This window comes from Carettochelys insculpta, chromosome 1 (genome assembly GCF_033958435.1).
Source record: "Carettochelys insculpta isolate YL-2023 chromosome 1, ASM3395843v1, whole genome shotgun sequence".
Taxonomy (NCBI): domain Eukaryota; kingdom Metazoa; phylum Chordata; order Testudines; family Carettochelyidae; genus Carettochelys; species Carettochelys insculpta.
Genome location: NC_134137.1, coordinates 10,982,206 through 10,997,377, shown reverse-complemented (window position 1 = coordinate 10,997,377; position 15,172 = coordinate 10,982,206). Strand labels below are relative to the sequence as shown.

Genomic DNA, 15,172 nt, shown 5'->3' with positions numbered 1-15,172 from the left:
CCACCAGAGCCTGCACCCCTCATCCCCCTACACCCAAACTCTCACCAGAGCCTGCATCCCTCACCCCCCTGCACCCAAACACCCACCAGAGCCTGCACCCCTTACCCCCCTGCACCCAAACACCCACCAGAGCCTGCACCCCTCACCCCCCTGCACGCAAACACCCACCAGAGCCTGCGCCCCTCACCCCCTGCACCCAAACTCTCACCAGAGCCTGCACCCCTCACCCCCCTGCACGCAAACACCCACCAGAGCCTGCATCCCTCACCCCCCTGCACCCAAACACTCACCAGAGCCTGCGCCCCTCACCCCCTGCACCCAAACACCCACCAGAGCCTGCGCCCCTCACCCCCTGCACCCAAACACCCACCAGAGCCTGCACCCCTCACCCCCCTGCACCCAAACACTCACCAGAGCCTGCATCCCTCACCCCCCTGCACGCAAACACCCACCAGAGCCTGCGCCCCTCACCCCCTGCACCCAAACACTCATCAGAGCCTGCATCCCTCACCCCCCTGCACCCAAACACCCGCCAGAGCCTGCACCCCTCACCCCCTGCACCCAAACACCCGCCAGAGCCTGCGCCTCTCACCCCCTGCACCCAAACACCCACCAGAGCCTGCACCCCTCATCCCCCTACACCCAAACTCTCACCAGAGCCTGCATCCCTCACCCCCCTGCACCCAAACACCCACCAGAGCCTGCACCCCTCACCCCGGGCACCCAAACACCCACCAGAGCCTGCACCCCTCACCCCCCTGCACGCAAACACCCACCAGAGCCTGCATCCCTCACCCCCCTGCACCCAAACACTCACCAGAGCCTGCATCCCTCACCCCCCTGCACCCAAACACCCACCAGAGCCTGCGCCCCTCACCCCCTGCACCCAAACTCTCACCAGAGCCTGCATCCCTCACCCCCCTGCACCCAAACACCCGCCAGAGCCTGCACCCCTCACCCCCTGCACCCAAACACCCACCAGAGCCTGCACCCCTCACCCCCCTGCACCCAAACACCCGCCAGAGCCTGCGCCCCTCACCCCCTGCACCCAAACACTCATCAGAGCCTGCACCCCTCATCCCCCTACACCCAAACTCTCACCAGAGCCTGCATCCCTCACCCCCCTGCACCCAAACACCCACCAGAGCCTGCACCCCTCACCCCGGGCACCCAAACACCCACCAGAGCCTGCACCCCTCACCCCCCTGCACGCAAACACCCACCAGAGCCTGCGCCCCTCACCCCCTGCACCCAAACACCCACCAGAGCCTGCGCCCCTCACCCCCTGCACCCAAACACCTACCAGAGCCTGCATCCCTCACCCCCCTGCACCCAAACTCTCACCAGAGCCTGCATCCCTCACCCCCCTGCACCCAAACACCCACCAGAGCCTGCGCCCCTCACCCCCTGCACCCAAACACCTACCAGAGCCTGCATCCCTCACCCCCCTGCACCCAAACTCTCACCAGAGCCTGCATCCCTCACCCCCCTGCACCCAAACACCCACCAGAGCCTGCGCCCCTCACCCCCCTGCACCCAAACACTCACCAGAGCCTGCATCCCTCACCCCCCTGCACCCAAACACTCACCAGAGCCTGCGCCCCTCACCCCCTGCACCCAAACACCCACCAGAGCCTGCACCCCTCATCCCCCTGCACCCAAACACTCACCAGAGCCTGCGCCCCTCACCCCCCTGCACCCAAACACTCACCAGAGCCTGCATCCCTCACCCCCCTGCACCCAAACACCCGCCAGAGCCTGCACCCCTCACCCCCTGCACCCAAACACCCACCAGAGCCTGCACCCCTCACCCCCCTGCACCCAAACACCCGCCAGAGCCTGCGCCCCTCACCCCCTGCACCCAAACACTCATCAGAGCCTGCACCCCTCACCCCCTGCACCCAAACACCCACCAGAGCCTGCATCCCTCACCCCCCTGCACCCAAACACCCACCAGAGCCTGCACCCCTCACCCCGGGCACCCAAACACCCACCAGAGCCTGCACCCCTCACCCCCCTGCACGCAAACACCCACCAGAGCCTGCGCCCCTCACCCCCTGCACCCAAACACCCGCCAGAGCTCGCACCCCTCACCCCCCTGCACCCAAACACCCACCAGAGCCTGCATCCCTCACCCCCCTGCACCCAAACACCCACCAGAGCCTGCATCCCTCAACCCCCTGCACCCAAACACTCACCAGAGCCTGTACCCCTCAACCCCCTGCACCCAAACACCTACCAGAGCCTGCACACCTCAACCCCCTGCACCCAAACACTCACCAGAGCCTGCATCCCTCACCCCCCTGCACCCAAACACCTGCCAGAGCCTGCACCCCTCACCCCGGGCACCCAAACACCCACCACAGCCTGCACCCCTCACCCCCCTGCACCCAAACACTCACCAGAGCCTGCATCCTTCACCCCCCTGCACCCAAACACCTGCCAGAGCCTTCGCCCCTCACCCCCCTGCACCCAAACACTCACCAGAGCCTGCATCCCTCACCCCCCTGCACCCAAACACTCACCAGAGCCTGCACCCCTCACCCCGGGCACCCAAACACCCACCAGAGCCTGCATCCCTCACCCCCCTGCACCCAAACACTCACCAGAGCCTGCATCCCTCACCCCCCTGCACCCAAACACCCACCAGAGCCTGCACCCCTCACCCCGGGCACCCAAACACCCACCAGAGCCTGCACCCCTCATCCCCCTGCACTGAAACACTCACCAGAGCCTGCATCCCTCAACCCCCTGCACCCAAACACCTACCAGAGCCTGCACACCTCAACCCCCTGCACCCAAACACTCACCAGAGCCTGCATCCCTCACCCCCCTGCACCCAAACACCTGCCAGAGCCTGCACCCCTCACCCCGGGCACCCAAACACCCACCACAGCCTGCACCCCTCACCCCCCTGCACCCAAACACTCACCAGAGCCTGCATCCCTCACCCCCCTGCACCCAAACACCTGCCAGAGCCTTCGCCCCTCACCCCCTGCACCCAAACACCCACCACAGCCTGCGCCCTTCACCCCCTGCACCCAAACACCTGCCAGAGCCTGCACCTCTCACTCCCCTGCACCCAAACACTCACCAGAGCCTCCGCCCCTCACCCCCTGCACCCAAACACCCACCAGAGCCTTCACCCTTCACCCCCTGCACCCAAACACCCGCCAGAGCTCGCACCCCTCACCCCCTGCACCCAAACACCCGCCAGAGCCTGCGCCCCTCACCCCCTGCACCCAAACACCCACCAGAGCCTTCGCCCCTCACCCCCTGCACCCAAACACCCACCAGAGCCTGCGCCCCTCACCCCCCCCGCACCCAAACACCCACCAGAGCCTGCATCCCTCACCCCCCTGCACCTAAACACTCACCAAAGCCTGCACCCCTCACCCTGGGCACCCAAACACCCACCAGAGCCTGCATCCCTCACCCCTTGCACCCAAACACCCGCCAGAGCTCGCACCCCTCACCCCCTCCTGCATCTGTCATCCTGCCCCAGGCCGTAGCCCACACCCAGCTCCCAGCCCCCATCCTGCAGCTTGCACCCCTCGTCCTCTCCTGCACCCAAACACCTTCCAGAGACTCTGGACTGCGCATCTCTCCCTGTAGCAGGCACCTCCGGTGGCCTAGCATGTCTCTCCACAACACTCAGATCCCACAGGTATCCTCGCCCTCCTCTGGAGATCCCCACAGCCAGCACAGGCCCTGCCTGGCTTTTAAGGCTGGAGGACAGCACAGCCCAACGTCTCTTGCAGAGAACCTGGATGGAAGTCCCGTCGGCAGCGCTACGGCAGCTGCACCGGCCCCAGGGTATTAGAGAGAAGGAGGGGAAGTGAGAGCCTGTACGGGAGAAGAGAGATGAGCTTTCCGGAGACACCGAGAAGAGCTGTGTGTGAGCCCAAAGGCGTCTCTCTCTGCCCCACAGAAGCTGGTCCCACAGGAGATGTTACCTGCCCCACTTCTGTCCCTCTGCACAAGGGGCCTGTCCATTTCCAACACCGGACAACCTAGATGACTTCAGCAGGCAAGTGCTCAACCAGGAGCTGCTCTGCCAGCCCCAACCTGCAGCTCCTGGTGCCCATGGAAGGCTTGATCAGAACTCATCCAGGGAGGTGAGTGGATTCGCAGCTCCTCCCACGCCGAGTTCACCAGGGCTTTCCCCTCTCTGTGGTGTGCACAGCCCTGCTCTGCAAGGAATCCTGCCCCAGGAGCTACCAGCCAGGCCCTCCCTTTCGCAGCACTCAGAGGCTCCCCAAGGGCATGAGCTAATTGCCAAGACAGGAGGGATTGCGCCTTTTGCAGCTAGAGATCAGGCAAGAGCCCCACCAAGGGGTGTTAAACACCCTTTGGAAGTGTGTCAGGCTGACTCGAAGGGCAAAGAGTGCACTGGAAAGGACCTGCCACAGCGGCAGCCAGGAATGAACTGCTCCCCCGTAAAGCAAAAGGCCCACTGCTTGGAAAGGGCGAAAAAGAGTCCAGCTCCACAGGGCTGCCCGGGGTAACATCTCTGCTGCCCTGGTCCCGCAGTACCTTGGACATCTTGCTGACGCACGTCATTCTGCTCAGCGGCGCTTTCTCAGCACAAATCCCTGCGTCATCTTGCCAGGTTCATTCACGTCCCGGCGTTGAGCTCAGAGGCCTGACTCTAGGCCTAGCAGCCCTGACTAGGGCGAGCTAACGTTTCACTCCAAAGCCAAGCAAGGTTCTGCTGATGTGAGGTCCCTTAGGGCTGGGAAGAGCCTGCCCCCATTCAAACCCCAAAACATCATGGTCTGAAAGGGTTTGGTCCACCAGCAGGGAAGCCACATTCTTGCCTTCACGGCCCCCCACAGGACCAATAAAATCTAGTAAGGGGATAAGTAGGAGGAAACAGAGATTTGCTAGGAACGAATTGCGTCAAACCATCTTTACAGCTTTCTGTGATGGGGTAACAAGCCTAGTGGATGGGGGGAAGTGGTAGAGGTGGTATAACTTGACTTCAGTATGACTTTATTGGGGAAGAAAGGAATAACTCACTGCCCTTCTGCAGAATGCAGCGGGATTAGGCAGCCCTTCCCTCTATGCCATGGCAGGAACTGATACACACAGCAACATACTCCCTGCTTCCTTCCCTCATTTCAACACTGAGGCCTTCTCTACGCTATGTCATGCTGTCAGTCTACTTCCGCTCTGTTACCTGCATAGCTGAAGCCGACATACTGCCATGTGTTATATGTGCTAAGGTCAGCGGAGGCTGCTTGCCCATTCACACAAGCTACTCTTCTCGTTCCGGCGTCAACGGGAGAGTGCTGGGAAATCGATTTATCACATCTAAGCAGGCAAGAGAAATCGACAGCGAGTGAATCGATCACAGCAGCTTCGATCCCCAGTGGAGTGAGTTAAGCCAGACCAGCATGCAAGAGTCAGACTGGTGACTGTTTCTTTGGGTGGGTGCCCCACTGCCTCTTGTCTTCTCTGCCCTTCAGATTACAATCTTTGCAAGCTAGGGAAAGTCTTTATATTTGCCACACAAAGCACAGAGCATGCCCCTACAATGCTATTTGCACCCTCCCAACTCCCTGCTCACACTATAGGGGCATGCAGGCAGGCTGGATCGAGGGTTTGCTTCTCTCAGTTACTAGACTGAGCTGCTCAGCACAGCCACCAGCCACCTAGCCTTAGACTGGTTGGCTAATACCCAAACAGCACACAGCTCCTTTTGTGGTACCCGCCAACAGGCTCAGCGTGCCTGGACACATGGAGATGATTCATCTCATTCCTGTGCTGATCAGCAATGGCAGAGAAGTTCATGACTCTGTCTAACAGGATCATTACAGCAGGAAAGAGGTTTGCCTAGGCTGGTGCTACCTTGCCAACAATGGACAGTGACTGATGGTTTCTTGTGAAATCTCTACCACTCAGATGGCATCTAATTGCAAATACTGTGCCCTGGGTGAACATCCTTCTTGGCCTTCTATCCCTTGTTCTGAGGAGTGATGCCTTAAATTACTGCTTCCTGGAGCAGCTAGTATAGTAACCCCCCAGGGGAGAGACAATTCTTGATTTAGTACTGAGTGGAGCGCAGAATCTGGTCCAGGAGGTAACTATTACGGGACCACTTGGGAATAGTGATCTTAATATATTAACATTTAAAAATCATGAGCAGTGTAGAGAGGGTGAAAAAAGAAAAGTTATTTACTTGTTCCCGTAATACAAGAACTAGAGGACACCAAATGAAATTAATGGGTAACAGGTTTAAAACTAATAACAGAAAGTTATTTTTCACACAACGCAGTCAACCTGTGGAACTTCTTGCCAGCGGAGGCTGTCAAGGCCAGGACTATAAGTGAGTTCAAAGAAGAGCTAGATAAATTCATGGAGGGTAGGTCCATAAAAGGCAATTACCCAGGGGGTAGGAATGGTGTCCCTGGCCTGTTTGTCAGAGGCTGGAGATGGATGGCAGGAGACAAGTCACTTGATCATTGTCTTTGGTCCACCCCCTCCGGGGCACCTGGCACTGGCCACTGTTGGCAGATGGGATGCTGGGCTAGACGGACCTTTGGTTTGACCCAGTAATGGCCATTCTTACATTCTTGTGACACTCCTCACCCTTCGTTGGCTAACTCACCATCAGTTGTCATGGTTCTCTACAATAGCTCACCTGCACCCAATCAATAGCCTAAAGAGCTGGTCGTCTCAAGCCAGGAAAATACAAACCAGAGCAGACCAAAGGATAGTGTAGAGTGGGAGCTTGGTTTACGCTGCTGTTGTACCATTTAACCAAACTGGATTACTACAATTGGCTGAATAACGCGTCTTGAGACAAACCAAATTTAAGAGACACTTAAACTGATGTAAGGAGCATCCCCCGTGGGAGTTACACTGACTTAGACAAACAGGAGCCATAACTGTGTGCAGCTGAGGTCTGGTACGATTCATAGAGCAAGGGGGCCCGGCGGGTGCAGGAAAGGGTGGGAGTGCAGAGGCACTGCCCTGGGAGCCAGGTCCAAACATGGAGCAGCCCATAGGGAGGCATGAGACCTGGAGCGGGCAAGAGGCCAGGGGTCAAGCATCTGTGAAGCACAGGGCTGGGGAGGAAGCAGTGACACAGTCAAGGGCAGACAGCCGTAGACAGGACAAAGGTACAGACGGCTTGGGAGAGGAGGAGGCGACTGGACTTCGTGCAGAAGAGGAGGGAACATGGTCACAGAGACGGACTTGCCAGGGGCTTTTAGGGTGGGCTGCAAGGCTGGGGGAGAGAATGAGGTGGAAATGAAATGGGAAGTTACCAGAACAAAAGGGGAAGCACGGGCCAGTGCTTAGAGCGCTAGCATGGCCCCTGAAGAACGACGCTTGATTTCGGCTCCATTACTAAATTTCGAATGTGATGCCGGGCTGGTCCTTTAACCTCAGTAGCACAGTTCCCCGCCCAAGTCAGCAGAATTAGGAGAACAGCATTTCCATACAGGGCTGCTGTGGGGTGACTACACCAGAGGCTACCAGGTGTGCGGATACCCTGTCAAGCCTGTGTTCAGATTCCTTAGCTAGACAGCAGCTGGAGGAGTAGCAGGAAGAGCAGCAGACTGGGGAATGCAGCAGAAGTGCCACTCACAACCCAGAGGGGCTGACCAAGCTGTTCTGCCAGTACCACGCTTCCCACACTGCCACTGGGGGCGTGTCTGTGCCACCTACGTTCACACCCGCCCCTCGGGAGCCCTCCCATCCAGGGCCACCGGCTCGGTGCTGCCTTGAGCTTAAAGAAGGCACCAAGCATTACAGCGTTGATGGGACACACCCCGCGGTGATGGGGAAGCCAGAGGCCTAACCAGAACACACACGGCTCTTCAGTGTGCTGCACGCATTCAAACTGCACGGCATGTAAATATGCAGCCGAGAGCTCCCCGCAGGCTGGGGCAGAGGTATGGCACTGTTCAGACAGCAGCCTCGTGCTTCTGTGCTGAATGGACCAATTCCTGCGCAGGCTGCGAAGTGCTTTGGAATCATTCGCGGACCCTTGGTCCTCCTACAGCGCTCTTCATCCGGAGACCCCACAGCTCGTTCCAATGGAGGCAAATCTCTGCAGCCCCACAGCGGAAAGGGGGCCCGGAGAGGGGGATGGCTGGATTTGCAGAGGGGCTGAGCGATGTCAGATCCCACTGAAGTTAGCGGGAATAGCAACTGCTCAGCCCCTGAGTGGCAGCGGTGGAAAGGGAAGCCAGGTGCTCTGGCTCTGCTGAAGCTCTGGCCACTCGGCCATTCCACCGCCCACCACTGGCCCCTGCTGGTTATTAGACAAATACTGCTCCATGCAACCAGCGCCAGCTGTTTGGGAGTTGGCCGAGATCCCGTCCCTGCTCACTCCCAGCTTCCCACAGCCATGGATTAGTTCTGAGCAGGAGGAGGTGTGACTAGGTGACCTCAAGTTCCTCGCCCGCCACCCCCAAGAGACCGGCCGCCTGGTCCCATCTGCTCCAGTCCGTCTCAGCCAGACAGACCGAGCAGCACAGACTCACCTCCTCCATTGCGGTAGCAGAGATAGGGGAAGCGCCAGACGTTGCCCAGCCCCACACAGTACCCCACACAGGAGAGCAGGAATTCATACTTCCCGCCCCACGTCTCTCTGGGCTGGCCGGGGGCGAGGTCCGGGGTCACGGGCTGGATCTGGAAGGGAGGGTGGGGCTGGCTCACGGTTGGCAGGTGTTCGGACGCCAGGGTCGCACCGTTCAGCTGGACTGGACTCCCCTGCAGTGAGAGGAGAAGGGAGAATGAGTCAGAGACCAAACAAACCCCATGCCACCGGAGCGTCAGGGTGCACGTGCTCAGATGCCCTGGACAGGGAGGGTGAGGCTGTCGGCCTACGAGCAAGTTCTGAGCAACCCTTCCCCAGGCAGGCCCCTCTCCTGGAGGACCTGTGCCAGCAGCCCTACTGCAAAGCCACTAGTCCCAGGGGAGACTGCCCCGTGTCTAGGCCACTCAGGAAATCCCCCTCACTTGTGACACAACACAACGGAGCCCTGTGAAGGGATCAAGCCCCCATGCTGGCCCTCAGGGAGATGGACCACATGGGACCTAATGGCTCTAATCCACCCATCGCCCTCAGACCCAGTGTCATCATCAACTCAGTGAACGTGGGCAAAACTCAGCTCCCAAGCCGTCCTCCCAAGGCCTCTGCACAGCCTTGTTCTCCATCCCTGCATGTGAGCACCCGCCCGCTAGCAGCCAGGTGCATCCCCAGGGACCCAGCAGTGACTCCTCGCCCTGACCCACACACTCCTGCTCCCACAACTCTCTGCCCTCCTCCCCACTTCTCTCATGTCCATCCTTCTCCTCCTGTCTCTTCTCCAGGCCTCATGCTGGTCCTTTCCCACCCCAATCCATTCATAGCACAACGAGGGCCATCTTCCCTGCCAGGTCACACTGACCCCACCTTCCCTCACTGCATCGCTCCACTGGCTCCCTGCTTCCCAGGCGTCCCCTGCAGCTTCTCAGCCTGGGCCCTTCACAGCTCAGCCACTCGCTCCCCACCACTGGTTGTATCTCCCTGGGCTGGCACCCCTGGGAGCTGAGCGGTCCCGAAGGAGGGAATGTGCCAGGCCAGGCCTAGGGCTTGCCTGGGGGGGCAGCCCCTCATCGTTGTGACCAACTCTGTGCCCACTGGCTGTCTGGGGGCTCCCTGAGCCTGTCCAGATGCCCAGTGCCACAGGACGGCCAGCAGGGATCCCTGGCCCAGCCAGGCTCTTCACCATGGGGGTCCTCAGGTTAGGACACGCTCCCCGCTGCTGCCATGTGGTGGGGTTCCCTGCACTGGCTAGGCTCTGCATGGGGCTGCCCGGCCCCAGCCTGGCTCTGCTGGCAGGGCTATCAAGCCCTGGCCACTCTCCCTGAGGGGCTCGCTGCCTGGCCAGGCTCCAGTATCTCAGCACTGAGCCCTAGTTCCCTGCAGAGTGGGCTCAGCTCCCAAGCTCACACCTACTCTACAGTACCAGCAGGTTCCCCCAGACCTCCGCTGCATAAGGGGCACTACATCACCAGTCTGCTTGCTCCCACACAGGCACGCACATGGGAAGGAAGCCAGCGTGTGTAACTGCCCACAGGCAGGCTCTAATCCGAGACCTCTGGAGCTTAGTGCAGAAACCTCTACAGCCGGAGCTCAAAGCCAGCTGGCTCTCAGCTAAGGCAGTAGGGAAGACTCAGCCTTTCTCTGGGTAGGTGGTCTAGGTGCCACTACCTGGGACGGTGAACAACAGCCCTAAGTGTGCTGGTTACAGGTGCAGGGCAGAGCTATAACATTTTTGTCCATGCAATCTGAACTGAGAAGGTCACATCCATTTGCTGCATTGTCTTAACCTGGAGCACAAGCTGGCTGCAGCGAGGGACTGTCTCTTACCACACATTTCTATAGCACCCAGCACAACCAAGCATGGTCCAGAGAGGGGCCAAACTGGCCATTTTATCTGGCTTGAATTCCTAGCACCATTTTCTCTTCTAACAGGTGTTTTCACCATCACCTTCACCCCCGTGCCCTTGGAAGGACGACAGCTGAATAACAGCCGCAAAGCACCCCTCCCACTGCTCAAGTGTATGTCACCAGCTGACGGCTGGTGGACCTCCAGCCTCGGAAGCCACAGTGCCACCTCTGAGCCACAGCAGCTTTTGTGTGCTGGGAAGCAGGAAACGAGTGGCAGGACACCTGTGCCAGGCCTCTACGCTGCTTTCATGAGTTCAGTTCAGTTCCTGCATGGCAACAGCAGCGCCAATTCCGCCTTGCTGCCTTGCCCACGGCTCCACCTCAGCTCCCTTGGCCTCTCCGGGAGCTGCCAACAAGAGGTGATTGGTCGGGGCCAGGGTTCGGGCGGTGGCTTTTCTGATGCAGAAGTCCGGGCTGCTACAAGCCAGCCAGAGACCCACCTGGGCAGACAGCTTTTACATCGGACACTGGACACCCACCCAGGTGTTGGCTGCACTTGCTGCCACAGTGGTGTAAAGGACAGGCCGGCCAGTTTACCAGAAGAAGGATGGACCAAGGGTTAAGGCACTGGACTCAGCAAATTAAGGTTCTATTCCCAGCTCCACTGCTGGACTTCCAGTGAGAAGATGGGGCTGGGGGAGCAGGTGGGGGAACCTGCTGGTACTGCAGCACAGGTGTGAGCTTGGGAGCTGAGCCCGCAGGAGCCTGGGGCAAATCACTTACAAAAGGTCTACGCTAGCCATTAAAGCCAACTGCAGATGCACAATTCCAGCTATGGCAATTGAGTAGCTAGGATCGACCTATCTACAATCAACTTAACCTGGCTGTCCTCACAGAGGGAGGTTGATGGGAAAATCTCTCCCCTCGACCTCCCCTATTCCTCGTGATATCGCAGAGTACAGGGGCCAACTGCTGACCTCAGTTAGTTCAATCTGGCCCGTCCCTCCCGCTTAGTATAGACATATCCTGAGCCTCCCCGGGCCTCCAGAAAAGGAGGGTGGTACTGACCCTGCTGCCAGGGTGCTGTGAAGACTAAAGAATACACGAGGCACTCAGATACTAGGGTCCAGACATGGAACACGGCATCTCATTCAGTGTGTCTACCAAATGTGTACAACAGCATAAAAGAAGGCCCCTAGTTTGAATATGCTGTCTCTGGACAAAGATTTTAAGCAGCTGGCAGAGAGAAATGACTTCCAGTTGAACTCAACTTATTGCACCTGCCTTCCAAGTATGGCCAGACACTGTCTGAAAAGCATGCTGGTGAGGGGGTGGGGTGTGGTGGGGTGTCCCCCCCTCCCAGAATGCCTTCAGTTATCTTAGCATGGGGGAGGCCCTACCCTGCTGTGTGTCACTGGCCATGCTCCGAAGCAGGTGCCACACAAGATGGACCTTTGGCCTGACCCTGTGTGACTCCTGCTATATTTGTAACACTGACAGACCTGAGTTGCCAGCACTAGGGATTGAACCTGTGATCACAGGCGCTAAAGCCCTGTGCTCTAGTGCATGAGCTAAAGGCCAGACCGCTCTCAGCCAAGCCTGTACAGCAAAAACTTCACTCACCCTAGTATGAGGCCTCAGTGCCTCTAGGTACTACCTATTCTTGGATGAGGCTCAGCAACTCAGTTGTGCTAGGTGCTGCATGGAGAGAACAAAATGACGGTCTGTGCCCCCAGAGGCTCCCTATGGCAAATCAGAGCTGACGCAGAGACAGAGACCGATGGATGGGGAGCACAAGACGTCCCAGGTCTGCATCACTGGCAGCGATCTCAGACACTTGCGCTGGTGTTTCGCTGGAGAGCTGAGCGGCCAGGTTTGGAGGATGGTGAGTGGCTTTGTGGCTGTTTACAGGGAGGCTCTGCAGGCAAGTGGGGTGGTGAGATACAGCACCACGATGGTTGTTTGGAAATCTAACAAGTGAGTGATGGCGACTGGTGCTATTGAGTCGGCCATAATAACAACAGAGGCCGACAGAGCCCGTTCTAAGGCTGCTGAGCCACCCAGCAGGGTGTTCGTGACGCCCAGCCTGGCACTCTGGTTCACAGCATTACTGGGCAGTTATCTCAATTCTACAGCTGTCATCTCTGTGTAAGGTGAACACGCTGGGGCCTGGTAAGCCTTCTCCCTTGGATGCCATGGTTTGGTACCACCCAGCCGAACCTCCGTCACAAGCAGGCACTATGATGGGCAGTGCCTTGGGCAACAGTGCCCCAAAAGGCTATGGGGGGGCGGGGGCGAGAGGAGAGGCAGATTAGAGAGTTGCCATGAGCCAGGATAACAGGGGATGGGGGAAGGGGATAGCTCAGTGATTTGAGCATTGCCCTGCTAAACCTGGGGTTGTGAGCTCAATCCTTGAAGAGGCCATTTAGGGACTAGGGCAAACAGATGGCAGGGATGGTGCTTGGCCCTGCCGAGAGGGCAGGGGACTGGACTAGATGACCTCCTGAGGTCCCTTCCAGCTCTAGGAGAGGTGTATCTCCATTTTAAAAAGGGGAAAAAAATACCAGAGACAAGTGGATGAAAAGAGGGTGTAGGACCAGGAGTGTCTCATTCCCTGTCCCAGACCCATTACTAGGAAGGGAGATAAGGTTGAGGCAGAGGGTGCCCTTCTGCAGGCAGCTGCACTGCTTGTAATGGGACCAGTGCTGGTGACAGGGGCCTGTTGCTTTCTTCTGTAGTGCAGCAGCATGAGAACAATCACCAGAAACCTATATGTGTAGCCACACCCCAGCCCCGCCTGCAGCTCCCTCAGACAAGCCAGATTTACACAGCTGACACCCAGGGCCAGGCCCCACAGAACCAAACAGCACAGGTAGGGCAGCTCTGAGAAGCTGCCCCATTCACTCTCCGGACCCTCTGCTGCTCACCCTTTAAAGCCACAGCCCCACACACTTAGCCTCAGGAGGGCTGCGAAGGCAAGAAGGGGAAAAAAGCTCTGTCTATTTCAGTCTCCTGCACAGACCCACTGGCAACCACAAACAGCTCTCACATCTGCTTGATGCCATCATGTATCTGGAGTGCAGGAAATACACCAAGTACAGTCCTTCCTGCATGCAAACAGCAAGTCAGACACAATTAGTGGGCTGGGGAGTGTGGTGCCTTTCACTTGGCTCAAGAAGAAGCATGGCATTCTGGGAGAAATGAAATGTAATGTAGATAAGTGTACGGTAATGCACATTGGAAAAAATAACCCCGACTATACTTACAATATGATGGGGGCTTATTTAGCTATAACTAATCAGGAAAGAGATCTTGGAGTTATCATGGATAATTCCTTGAAAACATCCATGCAGTGTGCAGAGGCAGTCAAAAAGGCAAATAGGATGTTAGGTATTATTAAAAAAAGGATGGAAAATAAGACAAGGAGTATCTTACTGCCCCATATAAATCTATGGTACATCCACATCTTGAATACTGTGTACAGATGTGGTCTCCTCACCTAAAAAATGGTATCCGGGCATTGGAAAAGGTTCAGAAAAGGGCAACTAGAATAATTAGGGGCTTGGAACAGGTCCTCAATGAGGAGAGGCTAAAAAGATTGGGACTTTTCAGCTGAGAAAAGAGGAGGCTGAGGGGGGACAGGATAGAGGTATATAAAATTGTGACAGGTGTGGAGAGGGTGAATATGGAGAAGTTATTTACTTGTGCCCATAATACAAGAACTAGAGGACACCAAATGAAATTAATGGGTAGCAGGTTTAAAACTAATAAAATAAAGTTCTTCTTCACTCAGCGTATAGTTAGCCTGTGGAACTCCTTGCCAGAGGAGACCGTGAAGGCTAGGACTGTAACAGCATTTAAGAAAGAGCTAGATAAATTCATGGAGGTTAGGTCCGCAAAATGCTATTAGCCAACGGTAGGAATGGTGTCCCTGGCCTCTGATTGTCAGAGGCTGGAGATTGATGGCAGGAGACAAATCGCTTGATCATTGTCTTTGCCCCACCAGGGGCACCTGGCACTGGCCACTGCCGGTAGACAGGCTACTGGGCTGGATGGACCTTTGGTCTGACCCAGTATGACCATTCTTATGTTCTGGAGTTATATCCTTCCCAGGTCTCGCCCTTCTCTCCCGTATTAAAGGAGAAGGCAGGTGGAAAACATTACAATTCCTGAATTAGGTCAAACTTTGTGCACCTGGCAAGTTGTCAGAGTCACTGTCACCACATCAGTCACGCATAGATCGGGAAACCCTGTTCCAGACAAGACATGGCAAGATCTGACTAAGATTTACAGCAATGGCAGATTAACATAAGGGCAAAAGAGACCAGTGCACCAGGACCCCTAGGCATGAAGGGCCCACGGCTCCGTAACTCCATTTGGTTTAAACAATTTGCTTTCATGGAACAAAAGAAATGTGTTATTCCTATTTTAAAATTAATTTAAGTGTAATTTTATTATGCATCATAAGTAATAATGAGCACAAGTAGATTTGAAAGCATAAATAATGGCATTACATTAATATTTTAATATATTGGGTGGGCCCCTTGGGAATGTTGTCCCAGGGCCACACCTGTTCTTAATCTGCCCCTGATTTATAGTCTATGGGCTTTTACACTCTTCTGTTTGTGGATTGTGATTGTAAACAAACCTAGAACTAGAGGTACAAAACAGGAAACAAAGCCACTATATAACTGCACTCCAAAGAGTATCCATTTTCTGATTTATGACCTTTGATCCTGGATTCTTTGCAACCACATGCAAAAAATACTATTTTATAGG

General features: G+C 56.6%; 1 protein-coding gene across 3 annotated transcripts in view; it reads right to left on the bottom strand.

Annotated features, from left to right (window-relative positions):
* Nucleotides 1-15,172, bottom strand: part of LOC142003487 (sodium-dependent proline transporter-like) — a 55,709-nt gene that overhangs the window by 15,911 nt on the left and 24,626 nt on the right. For 2 of the 3 annotated variants that reach the window (XM_074980461.1, XM_074980467.1), the window contains exon 5: nt 8,499-8,727. In XM_074980461.1, the coding sequence (XP_074836562.1) occupies nt 8,499-8,727 (229 nt within the window). Of the gene's footprint in view, nt 1-5,182; nt 5,317-8,498; nt 8,728-15,172 lie in introns of those variants that run through there. The other variant, XM_074980477.1, reaches the window with a different exon arrangement.